General features: G+C 33.9%; 2 protein-coding genes and 1 long non-coding RNA gene across 4 annotated transcripts; 2 read left to right on the forward strand and 1 right to left on the reverse strand.

Moving 5' to 3' along the window:
* Positions 1–1,343: 1,343 nt before the first annotated feature.
* LOC136224270 (large ribosomal subunit protein uL23) lies at positions 1,344–4,135 on the reverse strand. 2 transcript variants are annotated; one of them, XM_066012548.1, is made up of 4 exons: positions 4,049–4,135; positions 3,873–3,940; positions 1,919–2,282; positions 1,344–1,591 (listed from the first exon to the last, which is right to left on the reverse strand). In XM_066012548.1, exons 2-4 carry the CDS (start codon positions 3,886–3,888, stop codon positions 1,507–1,509), a joined length of 465 nt encoding a protein of 154 aa, XP_065868620.1. In that variant the 5' UTR covers positions 3,889–3,940; positions 4,049–4,135; the 3' UTR covers positions 1,344–1,506. The 2 variants fall into 2 exon arrangements, with proteins under 2 accessions (XP_065868620.1, XP_065868621.1); XM_066012549.1 differs by having other exon boundaries at positions 3,873–3,932; positions 4,049–4,102.
* Positions 4,136–10,372: 6,237 nt separating this feature from the next.
* On the forward strand, positions 10,373–11,058 carry LOC136222218 (uncharacterized). The gene is made up of 3 exons (XR_010685542.1): positions 10,373–10,501; positions 10,732–10,806; positions 10,942–11,058. It is a non-coding gene; the product is annotated as an uncharacterized lncRNA (long non-coding RNA).
* A 1,661-nt stretch (positions 11,059–12,719) lies between these two features.
* LOC136224631 (uncharacterized) lies at positions 12,720–16,769 on the forward strand. Its single transcript, XM_066013015.1, has 5 exons — positions 12,720–12,868; positions 14,150–14,299; positions 15,369–15,494; positions 15,579–16,175; positions 16,419–16,769. Exons 4-5 carry the CDS (start codon positions 15,658–15,660, stop codon positions 16,441–16,443), a joined length of 543 nt encoding a protein of 180 aa, XP_065869087.1. The 5' UTR covers positions 12,720–12,868; positions 14,150–14,299; positions 15,369–15,494; positions 15,579–15,657; the 3' UTR covers positions 16,444–16,769.
* Positions 16,770–23,285: the final 6,516 nt, after the last annotated feature.

Here is a 23,285-nt window from a genome sequence, read left to right on the forward strand (position 1 = left end):
CTCTATGCGTTTTATTGACTCCTTGGTGATTTTTAACCGTCTTGCCTCCGCCTCGACGTCGCCTAGACCTCTTAATTACTGACTAAGCGACAATGAATAAAAGCATTTTTTATTGTGAATTTATTTTTTTGGTTTATTATAATTCAAATTTAAGTTGTTTCAATAATATTGTTGTTGAAATGTCGATGTTTGCACATTTTTAAATGTATATGTTACAAATATATATGTTTTTCTATATCAAATAATTTTATATTATTATTTTTAGATAGTATAATATATATTTTAATTGAATTTATATAATAATTTGTTGATTAAGAAATAAAAAGTACAAAAATACAAATCTGAATAATCTCTAATTAATTCCGACTAATCCCCGATTAATCCTTGAGGGCTCTGTCGTTCGACTAGCGCCTAGCGTTTTTACAACCTTGATTATGAATGACTATTTTCAATAATATTTTAGTTGAATACATTCATATTTTCTACATATATATTATTTCTTAATTGAATACATTCGTATTTTCTATATATAATAATTTTATATTATTATTTATAGATAGTATAATATATATTTTAATTAAATTTATATAATAATTTGTTGATTAAAAAATAAAAAGTACAAAAATACAAATCCGATTAATCCCCAATTAATTCTGACTAATCCCCGATTAATTCTTGAAAACTATGTCCGCCCGACTAGCGCCTAACGTTTTTTACAACCTTAATTATAAATGACGGTTTTCAATAATATTTTAGTTGAATACATTCGTATTTTCTATATATATATATATACTGCTAAATTGAGATGAGGATAAGTATTTATAAATATTATTGACATCTCAATGCTTATTGTACTTCAAAGAAACTTTGGATTGGAGGCCCCAACTCTTGGAGTTCCTAGACGGAGGACCTAGCGTCAGCACCAATACATACAAATCATTTTTCATGAATTTATATCATATATAAATAACATAATCATATCTGTATAAACAGTGCCTTTCATACGCATTTTATTTTAGGGCCAATTGGGCATTTAACTGAAACATATCGAGAAAAATTTACAGAAACGCATTCTTTTTATTGTCAAACTTCCTAATCACCAGAAAAAAAAAATCCGGCTAAAATAACAAAAAAAACCCCAGCTAAAATAACAAGTAGCAAACTAAATATGAAAAACAAAGTCTCCAATGAGACAACCAGGGCCTTCGGTAAACCAACTTAGGTATGAAGGCTTATTTAAGGGCACAAGATTGTGAATTGAGGACGATTAGATCATAAAAGATGTCGGTAACCGAAACAATGCATACTAAGCAAATTGAAACTCAAGCCTGCTAGGTCTCCAATAATACTAAAAGGGGATAGAAAATAAAATAATCAGACAGCAGTTCAACAAGTTTACAACCTTAAAATAAAGTATCAAATCTCCCTGCTTCATTTCACAACAAAAACACTTTAATCTGGAATAAAACAAAATTATAACTACTAGAATGTTTGCCATTAACTAATTTAAATGATCCCGATCTTGTTTGCAACGTCCAAAGCATCAAAGTCTGGTGTCAACCTGACATATGCTTTCTTCGTTCCATCAGGCCTGGAAAATAAAATTTATTCAGGTTTAAATTAGTTTATCATTTCTGGGATATGCAAAACGGCAAAGAACAATAACAAGCAAAAAAGTCTGATACTAATGGAGCAACATAATGCACATTTGAATTCCATTACAAGAAATGCGGCGTCGCAATATTTTAGTGTGCATAGTCTAATATATAAACAATCTTTACAAGAGGGTCTCATATGAGAAACATTATCATCAGATCTGGTCCTGTCTTACCTTAATAGAAACTAACAACCACAAACTCACAAATTAAAGTTTAAGCCTCGTTTATTAACTACGAAGAGATAAGAGTTTAACAAGTACCTGATCAAGGTGTTCACTTTCTTGGCCTGGATATCATACATCTTCTTGACAGCATCCTTGATCTTTTTCTTGTCAGCACGAATATCAACAATGAACACCAAGGTATTGTTATCCTCGATCTTTTTCATTGCAGACTCAGTAGTGAGTGGATATTTCAAAATCTGATACTGGTCAAGCTTGTTTCTTGGAGGAGCACTAATGCGAGGGTACTTGGGATTCCTCTCCTTCTTTAATGTCCTTGGACGATGAAATGTAACCTTGGTTCTGATCTTCTTGGCCTTCTTCTTGAAGGTTGGCCCAGATTTCACTGCTTTGGCAGCCTTAACTGCCTGAGCCTTTGCATCAGGCTTTTTTGAACCATCAGCTGCAGGAAACATATATAATATGATTAGAAGCTAGAAACCTAAATCAGGAACGAACAAAAACATAAACCTCCTAGATTATGATCATAACCTACAAACCTAGGTGATACTTCTTCTTGGCAAGATCAACTTTACACACAAAATTTAGGATTAATTTCTAGGACAACTTGCAGAAGCACAGCGTATACAATCACGAACAAAGAAAGCAATAAAGACAAAACTACACAGCAATTTATCATCAAAGTTACTTTGCTACTTCAGTTCAGCATATTCAAAACTGATCTTCAAAGTTGCCACCTATGTTGCATACAGTAGCATTTCAGCATTTCGTGTCCTCTTTGGAAACTGTAATACCCAGAAACTAGCAAATGCACGTTTCCACACGCTTTTTTGTAAATATTGAACATAGGAGCATTTCCTTCTTAGGTAAACTTACTCTTTAGCTAGAATTTCTTAATTGATGATAATTCCTATTCCACAATTGCTAATTAGTCCTATTCTCTGCACTGTTGTAATCATCTATAGAATGTAAATACCAATTTTTTTTATTATTCACTTTCATTGTTTTATCAATAATTATATTGTCTTTTCATTATAGTTATGTTTAGGATAAGCGTAGCTTCTATAGGTATGTCTAATATTCGTGATGGTAGTATGCACTACATAAAATATCAATTTTAATCTTTATTTAAAATATAATATTAAAAAATCTCAAGTACATTATTTCACGTTTCGCCCATATTTCGATTTCTATGTTTTTTAGAAATAATGTTTCCCGGTGTCTATTTCCGTGTCCATGCAACATAAGGTGTCACCTACGTTGCACAGAAACTGAAACAGACACCGAGAAAAGCTGTTTCTAGAAAATATAGTTAGGAAACAGTAAAGAAACAGAAACGGAAACAGACACGAACCTAAAAACGATAATGAAGAAGGGTTTCCATGTAACATAGGTCACCACAAATGAAAAATGAAAAATCTTGAAGCCTACTAGAAGTCATACATTCTTTTCTACAATTGACAACAATTTTCTTTCAAGACAGCATATGAATCCATAATGGACTGATTGGTTTTATTGTTCTTTTTGAATGAAATCGTTCATATATGAACACCAATATAATGTGGGTTACCATTTAGCTCTACTCTGTGCACATTTTTTCCCCTACAAACTATTTGCAAAAGGAAGTTGTAATAAATACATTAAGAAAAGTAATTAAACAAGTACAGTACACACTAGACTCACACTTGCAGTAACAAGTAATAAATCGTAAAAATGAAACGAAATTGTCAAGAGACCAAACAGAAAACAATATAAAGCATAGCTCAAGTAAACTTATAATATCATTTTTCAATGAAACCATGAAGAGCCATTTCAATCCATAAATATTTTTTATATTCTGATTTCTATATTATTCGGCTACAAGGATACAACGGTTACCAACACCAATCGATCTGAGCAGAGTCAGATGAAGTAAAGTAAGCAAACATTGTCACCGAATTTCTAAAACTATGAGAAAAACAGAAAATAGATTATTGAATAAAGGAGCAGCATGTAATCGACAAGATATCAGCTAAAAAGAGAGGCATGTTACCTTTAGCTGGTGCCATTACTGCTAATTCTCAAGCTTTAACTTCACCTTTTTCGATCTTACCTGAAACCCTACAAGGACATAAGCAAACATTTCATAAACATCATCCATTATACTCAAATGAACGTAGAGATAAAGAAGAATACGACGGACGGCGACGAGAGGTAAGAAGTATAGACCTGAGGTCGAACAGCAGCTGAGCCGTAATTAGGGTTTGGGAATTTCCAGCAGAGAGGGGTTTATAAAGAGAGGGGAGATAAATTTACCATAATATCCTCGTTTTTATTTTTATATTTATGAATGAATATGGAGCCGACTCAGATGGATTGGGGCATTGGGCTATGATACAAACCCTTATGGGCGGAAGATATTGGGCTCAGCCACCTAACATATTTCACTTAGTTTTATTTGAAAAATGCTTAGAATACCCTCATTTAATTTTGTAATCCAATGAAAACCGGATGCAATTAATTGTATCGGTTTTGATCACATGGACCTTAATGACCATGCAATATTTGGTCATTCACCGTTAGATCTAGGTTTATTAGAATCCTAAGGTACGGATTCGAAACATCATGCGGCTTTGATTTAATAGACCTACATCTAACGGTGAATGACCAAATTTACTTGGTCATTAAGGTCCATGTGAATATTCTTGTTAATCGTAGATACCATAAATTTAAAAAATATAGATATATATTTCTACAATCATAATACTGGTTTTGTTATGCTTTTGTAAAGTTGTTTTTCTTCAAGTACATCAAAAAAAAAAAATTACATGAGAAGGCTAAACGCCCAAAAACAAAATAATGGAACAAAAAACAGAAAAAATCTAAAGATTGCAAGGAGAACCGTCGCGGTACAGGGATGCCCAACCGATCATCTTGAAGAATACCCTGGAGGTCTGCAAGGGGCTCTCACACTCGTGGAAGCCCAACCCATAAGATCATGCGGAATTCGTCAACCGGTCGGCCATCTGATTCTCTTCCCTAAGAGAGTGATTAAATACCAAATCTCACTCCAGTCACTTGAACTCGCGACACTCTCTAATGATCCAATAATGGGGATAATGCTCGATGGGAATATGAAGCTAATATTAGCAATGACCCAATACTGAATCATGATTCTCATATCATGTAAAGAAACCAATTAAACCAAAAGTTTAAATTGACACTATAAAACCCTTGAGTTTGAAATGTGTACAGCACATGTTCATCTTACCATGTGTTGAAATTCTTTTTAATAAATCGAAGTTGTGAACCAAAAGGTTAAGCTTGCTCTTAAGGTCTAAGAGAATTTCATACCATATAAATGAAATGTTTGAATCAAAAGGTCAATCTTGCAGTTAAGGTCTAATGATAATTTTACTATAATATGTGATAGTTTTAACCACTTAAACCAATTTTAATTGGTGTGAGAATAATTTTTTGGCCCGTTTAATTCAGTTGTTGTTGTTGTTATAGCATTCACAGTGAGATATAATGAATCACTCATTACATCCCTTTACTAAAATCTCTTTCGTCGAAGAGAGTTTAATAAATTAAACTCTTCATCAACCACTCAATAGATATTGAGCGGTTGATTAAGTTTTTTAGCTATAAAAAATGATATAGAGTTCGCATTTTTATTTTTGTTTTATTTTAAATAATATGTTTGAGTCTAATTAATTAGTCAGTCTTATATGATTGAGTGATTATAATGGATAGTTTAATGAAATAGAGTTTATTGAGTGTGTCTTCCAATAATGAAGGTGAATTCATAGCGGGAAGCTGTGGAATGCTTGCAAGTTTACAAGAACCTTTGTTGGTGGCAGCTTTTTCTTGTCGAGAAGCGTTTACCTGGGCTAAACAGTTCGAATGGTCGGGGGTGTTCTTCGAGTCCGATTCACAACTCCTCATCACAGCTGTTAACAACAGAGAAGTCCATACCTCTTATTCGGGTGTTATTATTGAAGATTGTAAGGCAATGTTGTTAAGCCTTGACAACTGTTGTTTCAGTTTTGTTCGGCGATCAGCGAATCAGTGTGCCCACGCATTAGCAAAGGCGGCTGACTCTATGTCTGGTCCGGGTGTGTGGGCTAGTCCACCCCCTGATTTTTTGTGTAATTTAATTTGTGATGATCAATAAATAAATTCCTAATTCTTTCAAAAAAAAAAGTATTGTTGATGTGATGTATATATTGAGTGATTGTGGATATAAAATATTAGATAGTTGATTTTTTTTTTTTTTTTGCTAAAAGCAGTTCATTCCAATTTTTTCGGACTTTTTTTTATCTCATATTTGGAATTAGAAGGCATAGCATGCTTGACATTGGTTTCCTAAGTTCTAAAAGCAGTTTTCTCAAAATTTTCAGCTAAAAACAGTGTTTGGTAAATGCAAACCTGCTTTCCTTACAAACTGTAAAAGCTAAGAAAATTGCTTTCAAGAAAATCTAAAAATTGCAGCTTTTAGGGAAAGTAGCTGTCACAACTAGGAGCGCAAATAAGCTTGCCTAGTTCGCAAACTGTTCGAGTTCGACTCGGTCAAAACTTGGATCTATTGAGCTCGGCTCGAGCATTAATGACTCCGAGTCTGAATTTCCTTGGGTTCGGCTCGAAAGCTCGTGAGCAAGCTCGAGAGATTTTTTATTAATTATATATATATATATTATTGATTTTTATTTTTTATTTTAAATACATGTTAATTTTGTAATTTTTTATTAGTTTAGTTTATATAATTTTGTTTAATCTTATTACTTTATTTAAATTTATTGTAGATTGTATGTTATATTCAAAACAAGCCGCTCGATGAGCTTCGAGCTCAAGCCGATTTCTAAAATTCTAGGCTCAGCTAGATTCGAACTTAAACCGAGCCTGGTCTCCACAATTCTCGAGCAGAACCTGTCCTTGTTCGGTCTCGGTTCGGCTCGTTTGCACTCCTAGTCCTGATATTGAATTTGTTTTTGGACAAAAATAATCATAATTAACTTAACTTTTATTGTGTATTTACCAAAAACTTAGAGCATCTCCAATGCAAGGTACCTGATGACACATAGGGTGCTTGAAAGAATGCATTGCATTGAAGTAACAAATGTTGCTTAAATGATTATTGTAATATTGCCAATTTTTGGCATCAATTTGGTACACTTACTTTTTCTTTTTTTAATATAAAAAATGATTTAGTTACGTACTATTGGTGGAATTTTAATGTTTATTGTTAAAATAAATTATATATAAAATAATGATTTCGTGGGATCATGGTGACAACTTTTAAAGTTACTTAACATTAGGACCTTTTTTATAAAAAAAAAAGTTGCTAAAAGTAATGGGATGAGAGAGAAAATAAAATAATATATTTTTAAATGATAGTGTTAAGTTTTAACAACTTTAAAAGGTGCTTGTATAGGAGATGCTCTTATTAATCTTTTTGCACGACACTTTTCTCAAGAGCAACTTAGCTCAGAGTAGATTTTATCAGGCACACCAATATCAAACTGGCTCATAGAGTAGCTCAAAAAAAATAATGGAACCAAACCGACTTGCTCGCATTCTCTCCTGTTACATCATGATCAGAAATTCTATAACCTTAAATTTACTCTCTTATCTTCTATCTGAAATACTTAAATTGGCTTAATGCATATTTACACCCCTTAAATTGTTGGGATATCTCCCCAAATCCCACATTGGTTAAAAGTATTGTAAAGGGATGTGTGAATCCCACATTGCTCATAAATAAGGAAGTCAAGGGGGAGTTCCTTTATAAATAGGCTTTAGGCATTTAGTTGATGTATTCCACATTCTCAAGGCTAGTTAACTAGGAGGTGTAACTTAGGCTTTGAGTTTGTGTGAGAGAGCGAGGGTTTTTTGTTACAGTTTTGTCCGTCCCAAAATTGTAATCCTTTGATAATGGAGATTTAAGAGGCCTACGAGTCCCGTGGTTTTTATCTTTTGTTTTATCTTTTGTTGAAGAGGTTTCCATGCTAAATTTATTGTGTGCCTTTATTGTTTTTCTCTATTATTTCTTTGTGTGGGTATGTGTTTGTTTGTTTGGCCCCAACAAAGTGGTATCAGAGCCGAGGTTCGGCCCAGGGAGGGTACATAATAGAGGAAGAGCATAAGTCGAGCTGTAGAGAAGATGTCGTCTACAATGTTCAAGTATGAGATTCCGCTCTTTGATAGAAAGAGTAATTTCACGTTGTGGCAAAGTACGATTCAAGACTATTTGGTGCAGCAGGGTCTTGACATCGCGTTAGAGAAGAAGCCCGACGGTATGAAAGATACTGAATGGAGTATGATTCAGAGGAAGGCTGTCAGCACTATTAGGTTAGCCCCCCTCCCAGAATTAAGATGACTGTGTTGACAGAGACATCTCCGAAAGAGTTATGGAAGAAGTTGGAGAGCACTTATTTGTCGAAGTCATTGGCTAGCCGGTTGTGTCTGAAGATGGATCTGTACACACTCAGAATGGAACATGGAGGTAACATTCTTGACCACATTAATAATTGTAATCAATTGGTGTGTCAGTTATTGAGTATTGGAGAGAAGATTGAGGATGAAGAGCAGTCGTTACTCCTGTTAGCTTCTTTACCTAGATCTTTCAAGTCGTTAGTGCAAACAATGTTAGTGGGGAAGAACACGTTGCAGCTAAATGATGTGATGGAGGCTTTGAAAGAGAATGAGAAGATGATGCAAGAAGATGACAGTTGTCCTAAGATACTCATAGCTGGAGAGAGTGGAGAAAGGGGGAGGAACCATATGAAGAGTGACCGTGGCGGGAGATCAAGATCTCGACAAAAGGATATGAGTACTGTTGAGTGCTTTTATTGTGGTGAATTCGGTCACATGCAATCCCGTTGCCCACAGTTTAGGGAGGACTTGAAGAGTCTACGGAAGGGTAATGGTAAAAATGGTGAATCATCTGCTAATGTGGTTGAAGATCGTGATTTTTTATTGACTACTGCGGATGATCTTGTTGAAGATCATTCTGATTAGGTGTTAGATTCTGCTGCTGATATTAATATTTGTAGAGATCGAGCTTGTTTTGACACTTTACAGGTTGATGGAGATTTTGGCTACATTCGGAGTGGGAGCAATTCGAAGATGAAGATTGAAGGTGTCAGAAGAGTCCGCCTGAAGCTCCACAATGGTGTTGTCAAAACCCTTGCTGATGTGAAGTTTGTGCCTAGTGCTAGAGCCAATATAATTTCGTTGGGAGAGTTGGCTTCATGTGGGTACAAATATGTTGGAGCCGGCAAGGTTTACAAAGTGTTCAAAGGTGGAAGCTTGATATTGCAAGGAATGAAAAGAAGGAAACAGATTTATTATCTGGATGGATGTTCCTTTAGCAGAATGAAGAAAAAGGAGACTGCAAGGAGGATTCAGTTTTCTGAAGATGTTGAGATATGTGGGGATTTGGGTTGAGGGAGGATTTGTTGGGATATCTCCTCAAATCCCACATTGGTTAAAAGTGTTGTAAAGGGATGTGTGAATCCCACATTGCTTAGAAATAAGGAAGTCAATGAGGAGTTCCCTTATAAATAGGCTTTAGGCCTTTAGTTGATGTATTCCACATTCTCAATGCTAGTTAACTAGGAGGTGTAACTTAGGCTTTGAATTTGTGTGAGAGAGCGAGAGTTTTTTGTTACAGTTTTTTCTGTCCAAAAATTGTAATCCTTTGATAGTGGAGATTTAAGAGGCCTACGGGTCCCGTGGTTTTTATCTTTTGTTGAAGAGGTTTCCACGCTAAAATTATTGTGTGCCTTTATTGCTTTTCTCTATTATTTCTTTATGTGGGTGTGTGTTTGTTTGTTTGGCCCCAACATAAACTTGGCAAGTTTTGCTTATTGGCACCTTGAACTTTTTTAAATAACTTATCACACATTTATAGTTGGCTTTAAAAACCTATCACACACCTATAGTTGATATTAAAAACCTATCACACACCTAAAGTTGGCTCATTTGGACCTTCTGCGTATAAAATTGTTGATCTGTCATCTTTGACATACGAGGTGACATACAGAACGAACTAATATGCTTTTCTTTTCTCTATAGCACGCACAACGACCTCGTATGTCAAAGATGACAGATCAACGATTTTGTATGCAAAACTTTAGGTGTGTGATAGGTTTTTAAAACCAACTATAGATGTTTAATAGGTTTTTAAGCGTTTACTATGTGATAAATTATTTAAAAAGTTTAGCAATAACCAAACCTTGTCAAAAGGGTATTAAGCTTACTTTAATTTCTTCCCTTCTTCTAATTATATATAACTATAAAAGTGAAACATTGCAACAGTAAAATTGACAATTTTGTGCCAAATTTTTTCCAATGTTACCCTTATTGAATTTGTAACCATTTATTCCAATTCTACCCCTACAACATTTTCAAGATTTTGTCCTACAAACTCATTGCAAAACGTCGTCGTTCCTTCTCTCCCCCTTCGTTCCTTGCGAGTTTCTGTCTCTCTCTTCATAGCACCTTCTATTTTCCACTCTCTCTTCATGGCACCTTCTCTTTCCTTCTCTCTCTCTCTCTTCATCTCTGTTAAACCATCACCGAAAAAACAAGTCCGAGCCTGAGAGGTTCCAGATTGTTCAACATGCGCTACTCTGCCGACCACCATATGCATTTCCGCTTGCGTTACTTAACATTAAGGTTGGTTTTTTACTGTTGGGTTCTTAGATCCATGTTTAATTTGATTGCTATTTTTTTCCTTTCTTACAATTTCACGCTTTAGGTTGGTTTTTTTTTATGTTGGGTTCTTAGATCCGTATGAAATCTGATTGCTATTTTTTTCCTTTCTTACTTTTCCACGGTTTAGCCTGGTGACAGATTGAATGGGTTTCTTTATGTATTCCTGTTTTTGTTTTTTTACTTTTTTTTAGCGCAGGCATCCCGAACTTCTTCAATGGATCTTCTTGAAGCAGTAGTTGTGTATATTTTAAGATTTCATGAAAGAGGTCTGAGCTTTCAATTTGATTCTGTTATACATTTCTTTTCATTACCTATATTTAGTTTCTCTATTTTTCACCTTGCAATTTGGTTCTGTTATACATTTTTCTCTTCATTAACTATACTAGTTTCTCTGTTTTCAGGTTGAAGCTCTGAATAGCTATGTATTATTTGGAGAGGTCAGTTGTTGATCCTAACTGAAATATTTGTACATGAAGTGTTTGGAACAATTAAAGAAGTTAAACCTGTTAACACTATGCAATATGCAAATTAACATTTGATGTGACTGGAACAGAACATCAATATGCAAATTAGAAATTATTAAAGTTATATTTGTCATTCTTTAGTGCATTGTCGTAGTTTAACAACACCACACTAAATAATTGCTTTAGCAAAAGTCTAAAAAAGGAATAGAGGAAAGTTCATGTCATAGAAAAGGTTAGGATATTTAAGTCTTATATCTGAAAACCTTGATCAACTGAAAGGATTGAATCAATCTCCTAAATGAAAATTCCAGGATTAAAGAAGCCGTCAATTTGTGTTTCAAGGCATGCGCTCTTTATTATCTTTTTTCTTCAACATGTTACATGGATTTTAGTTATAATGTTATTAACAGGCTAACCATTAGCATTCCTCTTGACATATAATAGGTATTACTTCAATTTGTTTCTTTTTAGGATTCTATTTACCGTTTGTTTTTCTCTTTTTGGTTATACTCGGTATGCGAAGTTTTTGCTTCCTCGGAACATGATCATAGCCGATTTTAGGTTTTCTTCCTCTTTTGTCAATTTTGTTTCTTAATGTTTAAGTTGGTGATTTTTTTAAATTGTTCTAATGAGAAGCAGAGGTTTTCAACATGTTACAAAATTCATTGAAACCCAATTTGCAATTTACAATAGTGATTCATATCATTTGAATATATTTTTCATGTAATTAAAAGAATTTATTAGTGTGTTGCATTTTTTAGTGCTCTGCTGCAATTCAGATTCCATTTTTTTTTTTTGTATTATCTTTTTCAAAAATTCTTGGTTTAAAACTAAAGTTCTACTACATTTACTTAAAATTGTTATTTTTCTATTGACATGTAGAGATAACTCAAATATTTGTTAAGTTTATGCATTATAGCTGGATATGCTTAGATAACATATACATCTCATTCTAATGTGGTTGCATGTTTACTTTAACATTTCTTTCTAATTCAGACAGTTGCATATTTACTTTCTTTAATAAAAGCACAAAACTGAGTATCTTATATAATTGGTTCCTATTTATAAAATGTTTTAAACCACCAAATGATTTTTATGTATGAAACACAATAATGTAATGCTTTTTATTCCATGTTTTTATTTTTTTAACTTTGTTATGAAATCTTACTTTCTAATCTCCGATGTAGCACTAATCAATTGTAGCTTCCAGACTTCGTTTCTCTAATTTTAGTTGTTGTTGTTTTTTTGCTGTTTGTTGCTTGAACTTCCATTGATGAGCTTTATTTTTCATTTTATTGAAACTATCATGTAAAAAGTGTAATATATTTGTTAGCTTAGACAGAGGCGGAGGCAGCCCGGCGCCCGGGGAGGCTCTAGCCCCCATGGCGCCGGCGCTGCCATGGAGTAATTTAGGGGTGCTAAAAATTAGCACCCCCAGTTCAGCCGGCCGCCGCCCTCTCTAGGGCGAAGAACATCTCCTTCTCCAGAGAAGGAGATGTTTGAGAAGATACAGCCCAGCCCAAACGGGCTGGGCTGTTTAATTTTTTTTAAGTTGGCCCGCCCAAAACGACGCCGTTTTGGGTTGGGGCCAACGTAAAAAAAATAAAAGAGATCGAGGACCTCTTCTATTTTTTTTAATTTGGCCCCAACCCAAAACGACGTCGTTTTGGGGGGCCAAATTAAAAAAAAATTAGCGATTGGGGATTACGCAGCCACTTTGCAATTTCCCCGACGCTCTCCTCCTCCCCCCCTTTCCTTTCCACCATTCTTTCAGCTCATCTTTCCTCCTCCTCTCCTCCCTTTCTTTTCATTTTAATTTCATTTCTTCTTCTAATTACACAAGCTAGCCTCTACATTTCTTAAGGTATGTAATTTCTTCCATTCCATAAAATTAGGTTAATTTTCATTTATGGTTTTTAATTTATAATTTGTTGAATTAATTTGGTGCTTTGTTAAATTATTTTAGGGTTTTGATAGTTTAGGGAATTTGTAGGGTTTTGATAGTTTAATTTGTTGAATTAATTTAGGGTTTTGTTAGTTTAGGGAATTTACGCAACCGGATGGGAGATGAACTTCTCACAAATTGCTTGTTGTGCTACATTGAGAATATTTCTTTTAACAGTGTTGAAGATGAAGCCATTTTACAATATTTTCAAAATTCTGGATCTCGAAGAATAGATTTGCCATCTATCGAGAGCGTGCTCGTTGTCAAAAAATAGATACATTTTCCAGTAATATAGTATATGTAACAAGTACTTTTTAGCATTTATTTATCAATACAATTAACATTTTGTATAATTTGATTTTACTTTTTAACATATGCAAGATTTTTTTTTTTAACCTTGGGATAAAATTAGCCCCCCCGATTCTGAAATCCTGGATCCGCCACTGAGCTTAGAGGTCTCATTTGCTATTTTCTTCATGCATTTTTATTGTATGTTATTCATCAATGTTAAATCCCCTTCTAATTACATGTACTTGATTGCTAGAAAAGCTATCTATTGTTTATGAGGCTGCCATCATATGCTTATGTTGGATTGTGGAATTATATGCAAACGTATGTTTAGTTCATTTTCATCAATATTTAGTTCAGTTTCATCAATATTTTCCTTTTGAAGCCGTTACATAGGGCCATGTACAACAACCACTGCGTTTTTGTAGAAGATAATTTTTTTAAACCTTCGAGTCATTGACAATAAAAGAATTGTGGTTTTACAATGATGTGCACGTTTTATGTTTACATCATTGTAACTGTTGGTGGATCTTCATTAACCATTTAAATTAGCTGTGTTTTCATTTCTTATTATTTTTTGAACCTTAGTAGCTTGAAACTAGACTATCTGTATAAGGAGTTACTTGGAAGTTATTTGCAATCTCATTTTGGTTTTTATTTATTGCATTTTTTACCAATTGCCTTGCATGAGATTTGATCAATGTGTCATGTACAAAGTTGATATATATAGATAATTTTGTGTTCGTTTTCACAAAGTTGATGCATGAGATTTGTTATCATTTTTTTGATAACCAGTTGTATGTCTATTTTCATATTGGTCTTAAATTTAATTGGGCATCTGCAGGACTTCACCATACTCTGTTTAATTTAAAGTAACTTTACTCATTACTTTAATTTTGGTTTCTAATGTAGGTACCTGTTATGATGCGAGTCAATGTAGTAGATTAAGAAGATGGAAGTTCATCAATATCGTAATAAAATTAATGTGAATTCTTAGTAGACTGCAGCTCTACGTGGAAAACCCGTAATTCAGATATTACTTCCTCACGTTTCTCTTACCAGGTAATTTTTTGCTTTCCATCCTTTATCATTTCCTGCTTTGTGGGTACTTCTTTAGTTTTTTGTTTTTTTCCCGTTCTCTAGGGGTTCTAAAAAAAACTGAGGATAGGATCGTGTTTACTATTAGTCTATAAGGGCTACATGATGCATATGCTCCTTTATTCATACCTTATCAGGTTCGCTCTTGATGTGGGTTCAAAGCTATACATTCTTATTTACGTACGGACATGATCTTGCTTTCAGCATACTACGTCGTTTGTAATTTGTCTGTTCCTTTTCTCCATGAAATATACAAATGTTAAATTCTAAATGGAAGATTTAGACAACCTGCTTTATTGAAACCCTGTTTTCCTTTTAGAATCTTTAAATGTGTTGTTTTTTATCGTTAACTCAGCTTACTGTATTGTGGGCTTATATTCTGCAACCATTTGGGTATTTTCTAGATCATGTCAAGGTTTTTTTATAATCATGTTGAGTGCATTGCTTTGATTTTTTTTTAATTTGGGCCTGCAAATTTTTTCCTTGCCTCTTTTATTGTGCCTAAAAAATATTAACTTAATTTCTATTATATACAATGATTTAGATTTGTGGCAAATCTTTTGAGATCTCCCTTAATTTATAGTGTAATCTTTGAGAGTTTAAGTCTACAGTCTATGTTTGTTGATGTTAATCCACTGCTTAGGTGTTTGTCATTGTTGCTCCCTACAGTGTAACACAGATCATGGCCCATATTAAATAAAGATAGCATCTTTCTTTAATGTATGCATTATGAAGCCACTTAGTTTTTTTAACCTGCTCAATATTTTTTATTTTTTACTTTTTTACTACAAGAAGCAATTCCTTTTTTCTTTTGTTTTGGCCCTGCATCAACAATTACCCCTCACTACATTGGTAATTGTTGATGCTGTAAATTAGTGGTTGGCCTCATTAATGGCACACATTAAATGCTTTGTGTGCTGACCATGAACTATCACCTGACCTACTTAATTGTTTATCCTTTATTCCTGATAGTTTATCCCTTATTCCTATACTTACTATAAAAACCAACTAACCCCCCTACTTTTCTGGACAGTTAATGCAGGCCCTTGCTTTCCCCTCCACCCAACAGCTCTTTATATGGTCCCCTTAAAGTTCTTTTTCACCCACTTTCCTTTTCCTGCATTCTTCTTCCACCTAGGAGTATATTCCACATAACTTGGTACTTCCTTTGGTCCTTATGCAGCTTTCTTTCCTTCTTTGTCTTTACTAAAGTCCCCTAACTTTTTCCACTTTCTTTTTGCAGATGTTTACCTTGGTTGTACCATTCACAAATATCCTACCCGACTTTCTATCACGTCTCAGCTTGCCCTCCCTAAAGTTTCATGATTTCATTCACCCTGACACCAAAAAGTATGGCTGCCATCTTTCCCTACCATATTTGGATGATGATGGGGTCCATGATCTGCGTGTTTTTATGGGAACAAGCACTGAAGGAAGCTAGGCATTATGCTTCACTAGCTCTCCTGCATCACCTCAAAGCAGTTCACAAGTTCACAGTTATAAATGTGAACTATAAACCCCTATTTGAACAGAACCTTGGATGCCCTCTACCTGAAAGTGATGGTCTAGATCTTGACTCCCTCTTTGCCTTTAGTGACGACCTACTTTCATTCCCTCCTATAGAGTCTGGCTCTGAAAAAAACTTGCCTCTTTATGGAGCTTCACAGGCCAGGGTGAAAGAACTTGAAGGACAGTTGAAGGATCTCAGTTCAAGGATTCTTCAAGCTGAATCTGAATTGCACGCATCTCAAGAAGAGAGAGATGACTTGAAAAAAGCAACAACAGAATTCTCAATGTCCTTGAAAAAAATAACTGCATTTGATGCGATTTCCGAGCCTGGGTATGCCGAATCTTCTTTTTGTTTATTTTTATTACAGGTAGTTAATTGCCTTATTTGCGTTGACATTCAATTTAATTTCAACTTTGCTATAGTCCCTCTGTGCCTAAGAGATTTCTTGAGTAGCAGGCTGAGCCGAAAAAAAGATTCAAAACACTTACTGCTAGGAAAGGTTTTTTTTCTTTGATTCGTATTTCAGTTATTGGTTTGTTGGTAATCACATATATGCTCATTTGCGCTTTTCAGTTCTCCAACATCAGCTCTCACGTGATTAATGTTGTGCCTTGAACCGGGAAAAAGGTCCCCTAGCGTAGGTGCTGTTGAAACTGGGCAGTTCGTGCAGGTGTTTTGTGTTTGGTGGCTATATGATTAGTTTTTTTGTGCTTTGTGGTTGCTAAATATGTAAATAGGTGTCGCACTGCAACGAAGCAGTTGTGGATGTAATTGTGTATGTATGTATGTATGACATTTATGATATAAATTGTTGCTTTAGGGCCCTTTTGTTGGCATCCACAAATAATGTCGTTTTTTGTAAGCACTCCGGTTTGGCTACTGTAGAAATATTATATTATATATAAAGCAGAAGTTCTCTGAAAATTTTCCAAGCTGTGTATGATTAAGTAGAAATTGTTTGAGTTGCAGGCAAGGAAGCATTAATATCTGCTTCAAATGAATTGTTGTCCACATATTAAAAGCAGTTCCTTGAAATTTTGTTTCAGTTGCAGATAAGCAAAGCGTTAATATTGCTTCAAATAAATCGTTGTACACATATCAAAAGCATGTGGATTTTCTTCTTTTGCCTTAAAAAAAGTATAGTTTCCAGGATGCTTTTTCTTAAACATTTAAAAGTGTTTTTACAAGATGCAATTCTATGCTATTATCTTTTAAAGACTAGGCCTTCCTATAATTAATTGTTATCTTTGGAGTTAATGTCCACTTATTTTCTATTTGCATTGCACCTTTTAACAAAACTTAAAAAAAATTAAAACACTTGAAAGGTTGTTTTCTTTTTCGTTTCTGCAATCATCAGAAACAAAAACAGTGAAATTGTTTTACCAAGCACATATATAAAGACTGTGAAATGCACTAAAAAAATAACCTGATTAATTGAAGAGTGAAATTTAGAATGCCCAGCTAAGAAATGACCAAGCTGACAGACAATACAGATCCAGGCTTGCAAGAATCATTGTATTTTTTATTATTCTTAATTTTAGTTGTTCTTAACATGAACTCCAAATATTCATAACTAATATGATGATTAAGTGTGCTTCAAATTTTGAAGGTTTGAAGTTTTCTTATTTAAATCTAATATTTTTTAGCTGTTTACTATCACATAATTTCATTCTATCATTTTCATTTTCGTCCTTCTTTGTAGATTATGCCTCTACCTTCTCATTCCAAATACCTCAAATAATTCTATGTCTTAAATCTGTGGTTTCCTTTTTTATTTCTTTCTTTAATGTTGACTTGATTTGGCACATGATTACATCTTATGTTTGTGGTTAGGCAGGGGATCCTTTGTATGTTCTATTATGCTGTTGGTTAGCAACAGTTGGTGCTGATCTTCTCAAGTCTGAATAGATTTTGGAGGGTGTTCCTAGGCTTAGGCTATCAGATGATATTGAATTTGAAGAGAAGACTTTCATTCAAATGATGAATGCGGCAAATGAGGTTTGAAAATCTTTACTAATTCTACATAACTTTCGTCTGCTTTCATGCTGCTAACCATTCAACTCTTGCTTTACATGACATCTGATCTCTAGGCGTGTCAACCATTAATATCAATAATTTCTTTATACAAACTGCATGGTAAAAATTTCTTTATTCTAAAAATATCAATAATTTTCTCTTCTCATGTTTATTCTTTGTCATGCTCAACATTTTTAAAAGGGACATTGCAAGTTTATTTCAAGGATAAGGTACCAAAATAGGACTATGGTTTTCATGGAAGTATCAATTTAGGCTCTATATACAAAATAGCACCAATATAGGCTTAACGTTTTAAAAAAGTATCTATTTAGGCCTCGATAACAGAATACAAGATGTAATTCATATTACTATGTTAGGTTCTGAGTTCTCTCTCTATATACAATTAACAGAACTTATAATATGAATTACGTGTCACGTTCCGTTGTGGAAGCCTTAATTGGTACCATTTTTTAAAGGCAAAAAGCATCCTGAGACCCCTGATCTTTCATTGCTTGGTGCATTAAGCCCTCGATCTTTCGTTTAGACACATTGAGCCCCTGATCTTTCATTGTTTGGTGCATTAAGCCATCGATCTTTCATTTAGACACATTGAGCCCTTGATCTTTCATATATGGGTGTATTAGGCCCTTCTGTAAATCAATTCATATATAGGTGTATTAAAGGCCTGTTTGGTTAGGTTTATATAATCGCAGCGTTTAGCATTTTCTTTGGACACTGCAGCATTTTGGAGCTTTTCACGAAAAGCTCTTTTTTAGAGCTTTCCATAAACATCTGTTTGTAGTTACTTGTTATTGACAAAATTATCATTCTTATTTCCACAAAATGTGTTTCTCTTTTAACATTATTTTTATTTTTAGAACATAATTATCGAAAAACAAGGTTTTTTTGCGTTTAATAAATTTTTTATTTTTTATTTAAATTATTTTTACTGATTTGTATAATACATTTTTCATTTTATAATTTATTTGTTGATTAATTTAAAACATGTCCATATTAGATACTAACAGCAACATTTCAATATAATTTTAAATACTAATAGCAACATTTCAATATAATTTTAGCAAACACTAATAATTAAACAGCTAATAACAAACATTCAACAACAACAACATACAGTTTACTACAACCGCAAACAACTAACATCAACAGCAACATCTATTAGCTAAATGTTGAATCAAACAGGCCTTTAATACACCCATATATGAATTGATTTATGGAAGGGCCTAGTACACCCATATATGAAAGATCAAGGGCTCAATGTGTCTAAATGAAAGACCGAGGGCTTAATGCACCAAACAATGACAGATCAGGGACCTCAGGATGCGTTTTGCCTTTTTTAATTGTTAAGCTCATATTAGTGCTATTTTGTACGTGGAGTCTAAATTGATACTTTCCCAAAAACGATAGGTACCATATCCCTTATTTTAATGGTAGATATGCTTCTCTTTTTTATTTTTATTTTTTTCTTTTATAATGTAGATGTAATTCTCTTTCAAGAGCAGACATTTCATATAAATTAAATTTTTTAATGCTTAAAATTAAAACCCACTATTTACTATTTTCAGTGTAAATGTTAAAAGAACTTATAAAAAACAGTTAACAGAGTTGTCTATTTTTTTTCACTCCTAAGCCCACAAATACAAAAAAAAAAATCAGCAGTAAATTTTTTTCTCCTGCATCTCAAAACCACCAATAAAAATACTATCCCTAAACTTTGCACCTATTCCAAGACATTTATTTGCTCCTGAGAATTTACCATTCTTATATCTTTTCTGACAAATTTTCATAAACTTCATATAAACTACTTGGCTCTTTATCCTAAGTAATTGAATGTTCAAGTTCATGGTATCTCAAAGCTCTCCACTGAATCTACTACATTTATTGCTCTTAATTTTTCTGTCTCTCTCAAACCAGTAAATAACTTATGTGCAGTCTCTCAAAATACAAAACAAAAACAAAAAATTCACTTTCATTACATAAAATTGAGCTTACAGCTCCCACACTTATTTTCTTGAAAAGTGTGCTTTCTAAACAAAAAATAGAACCTCAAACAATTTCTTTCCTAGAAAATGGTGCCTCCATGAATTCAAGTTCCACATTTGTACCTCACAAATTCTCACATATTGGAATTGAGCCTCGAAATCAACAACTCACCAAATCTTAAAGATTCTTTTTTCTACATTTCCATTTCTTCCATGCTCACATGCAATAACTTCATATCTGCTCTTGAACATTCCCATTTAGCAATTCCAACTATCAAAATCATTCTATAAATACATAGCTCAAAAACCAGACACCATCCATCGGTCTTGAGTCCGTGGTGAGTTTTTCACAATATGCAGTTTTGTTTTTAAACATTTATGCTCTTTTTGCACTTTTAATAACACATTTTTTTCCTTATTCTTTTCGGTTACAATCACATCTTGCTAGAGTCTAGGTATACAACTAATGATTTTCCATCTCTTTAAAAATATCATTTGATCTTGCAGCCCCTATATTTATTAGTATACACTTCCATTTGTTCTTTTCACTATTTTCTACTTTACTAATATGACTGATACATTTTTTTGTTGCTTGAACAGAAATCTTCCAACTCATTCAAGCTTCATACTGTAAGTTAGTGTTTTTTTCGACCACGAGTTAAACTTATTAGCCACTGGCTTCTTAATTTACCTACATACCTTACAAATGATTGTTATAACTTTCTGAATTTCTGGCACACCTGGAAATATTTCCATATAATGAAAAAATAACTCGGGCTGAAGAAACCGGCTTATTTTATTGCTGTCTTTCGCTGCCCAGCCGAACATTTCGTGGCAGTATCTTTCCTCCAATTGATATATATGGCTATAGTCCGGACGATTACGAAACTGTTAGAAACTTGGCCACATTTAGGATGTTTGAATACCTTAAACCTTATTACGACCTTGAAGTTTCTGATTTCAGCTCTGAGGACATAACTGAAATCGCTTCAAATTTGCAGCTGATGTCAGTGGCATAGTCTGCTGGTTCAGAATCATTTACAAGTTTAATATGCAAACATAACCACCTAAAACAAATGTACGCTTCTGTTACAAGCGCTCTCCAAAGTGTTAGTAATGTGTTTAGCACTTTTGATTTCACAGACCTTATAAATGGGTCTTAGTTTTGTTGTTGTTTGAACCTTACTAATATAAACTGTGGCGGGAGTCAAAATGTCTTATATATATTCCTTAATTAATTAAATTATGCTCACAGTCCAATTAATTAAGTATAAAAATAATTAATTTTATTTAATATACAATATAAAATAGATTTTAGTTCTTCTTATATCCAACAACATAAAAGTATACACCTGATAACATAATATTTGAGCCATTGTAACAAAAAAATAATATATTTTGTTTTATAGCAAAAGAAAAAAATTGGGCCATAATAATAAATAATAAATCAATGAAAATAAAAAATTAAGGTATCCATATAAAGGAAGACAAAGGTCATTAAAAAAAAAAAAAACAAGTATTTGTTAAAGGTTCAGCTTTTTTACTAAGACATATATCCACAGCCTCATGTTGTACTTTCAAATAAGTTTAACCATTATTGTCAAACTCCTTTGTTCCTATTACTCAATGGGTGCTTCCTCCTGACTTTTCCTAAAAATTCACTTCCATTCTGTATTGGCCCATAGTTAGTGCACTCGAAAATTTCTTACTATTGCTTAGATGTTTAATTCGTTTTCTTTTGCCTCAGATTCATACGTTCGTACTCTCTTTCGAGGCGATACTCCGTTACACACTCACTCAACTTAATCTACCTCCTCCAAACATTGAAATGGACTCATCTGAACATGGGAATTATGTCTGTCATGTTTCCTACATATACAGGGATGCATGTAACCATGAGCATCCATTTGATTATCTTGGCTCTAGTTCTGACAGTATCTTTGAAGCATAACAAAAAGCATGCTTTAGTGTTCTTAAATCGCTCCAGATTTTATACCATTTCGAAATTGCTGATTTCAACTACGAAAAGGCTGCCTCCCTTCAAAAATCATATCTTAAACAGCTACAAAATTATAAGAACACCATAGTGGATCTACAAGAAAAGTTGCTTTCTGATTATCAGTCTTTAAAAAAACGATTCAATATAGTTGTTCGCTTATAGACCCGTCTTCAAGGCATTGTTCCTAAAATCAATAAACTTCTCAACCGTGTGTAGTTAATTCAGATATGGTATCCCTGTGTTTTTTGTACTCAAATGTATCTTTCCTTAGAATTGCAGTCAGCACTTTAGACAATTGCTTATAATATCTTTTACAGTTTTCTCATTGCCGTATGATTTTTTACTGCTTTTTCTGCTTTTGTTTAGCGTGCTATTAGTTATTCTCTTAATGGCTTCCCCTTCCGATTCGGCCAACAATGACGCTTATTTAGTTGACATTCCTATCCAACTTGATTTCGGTAATGCATACAGGACCTATCGATTTCCTTAATATATGTTCCAGTTCATTTTTATTGCATAGTATGCTAATTCCTTTTGTTGTTCAGAAAACACTGAAGAAGCCCTGATATCACATTTACTATTTTGCAATGGAAAAACAAGCAAAAAATCATGTTCCTCATACAGTCCAATAAAAAATACTGCCCGGCCAGCTCCGGCCTCATTCCCAGATGCCTCTTCTTTTTCTCCTACCAATAAAAATAATGAACCCCTTATAGGCACATTCATCAAAACTCCAATTGGCATAGATTATACAGTCTATAATCATGATATTGTGTAGATTTAGCAGCACCGTAAAGCGTCCCTGGAAGGCGCCGTTGGGATCGGCCGGGGGCACTCCGATGCCTAAGTCAGTAAACTTCTTAAGAGAATAAACTGTAATGACAAAGCAGAGCTAAGAAGAGTGTGTAAGAGTATCTCTGTTGTCATGTTACAAGGGCATTTATACAAGTTTGAGTGATAAATGTAATAACCTTCTCTTTAATGTCCCTTTAATGAAGAGTAATGCTCTTTCAATGTAGTTTAACTCCATCCTTTAACCTCCGAGTTTTGGCAGGTTCTGAGCTATCATTAATGCTAGTTAAATGATATTGAGTTACGCCGTATAATCCTCTGCTTCTTCTAGAGGGGGATTGCTATATGAGGCGAATCCCCTTTTTGCCCCTCTTGGACGGATCTTTGTAAGTATCCCTGGTACGACACCGTATTTCCAACTAAGGCGGATCATAAGTGGAGCTCTACGAGACAACATCGTATTCCTGTTATGTGCTATGTGGCGGATCGTAAGAAGGAATGTTCAAGACGACACCGTATCTTTATCTATACGCCATATATCTTGGAGGCGGGCTTTTTCTCCCTTTAAGCCCTCTTCACTGGGGAATATCTCCAGCTTAGTCCTTCATGTTTCATAGCGGATGTTATCAG

The sequence above is a fragment of the Euphorbia lathyris genome, chromosome 3, assembly GCF_963576675.1.
Source record: "Euphorbia lathyris chromosome 3, ddEupLath1.1, whole genome shotgun sequence".
NCBI lineage: Eukaryota > Viridiplantae > Streptophyta > Magnoliopsida > Malpighiales > Euphorbiaceae > Euphorbia > Euphorbia lathyris.

Coding starts and splice junctions, on each gene's coding strand:
- LOC136224631 (XM_066013015.1), top strand. CDS start 15,658: ATGATTTCATTCACCCTGACACCAAAAAGTATGGCTGCCATCTTTCCC. Junction 16,176..16,418: donor GATGCGATTTCCGAGCCTGG/GTATGCCGAATC, acceptor TGCGCTTTTCAG/TTCTCCAACATCAGCTCTCA.
- LOC136224270 (XM_066012548.1), bottom strand. Junction 1,592..1,918: donor AAAGTGAACACCTTGATCAG/GTACTTGTTAAA, acceptor TTTATTTTCCAG/GCCTGATGGAACGAAGAAAG.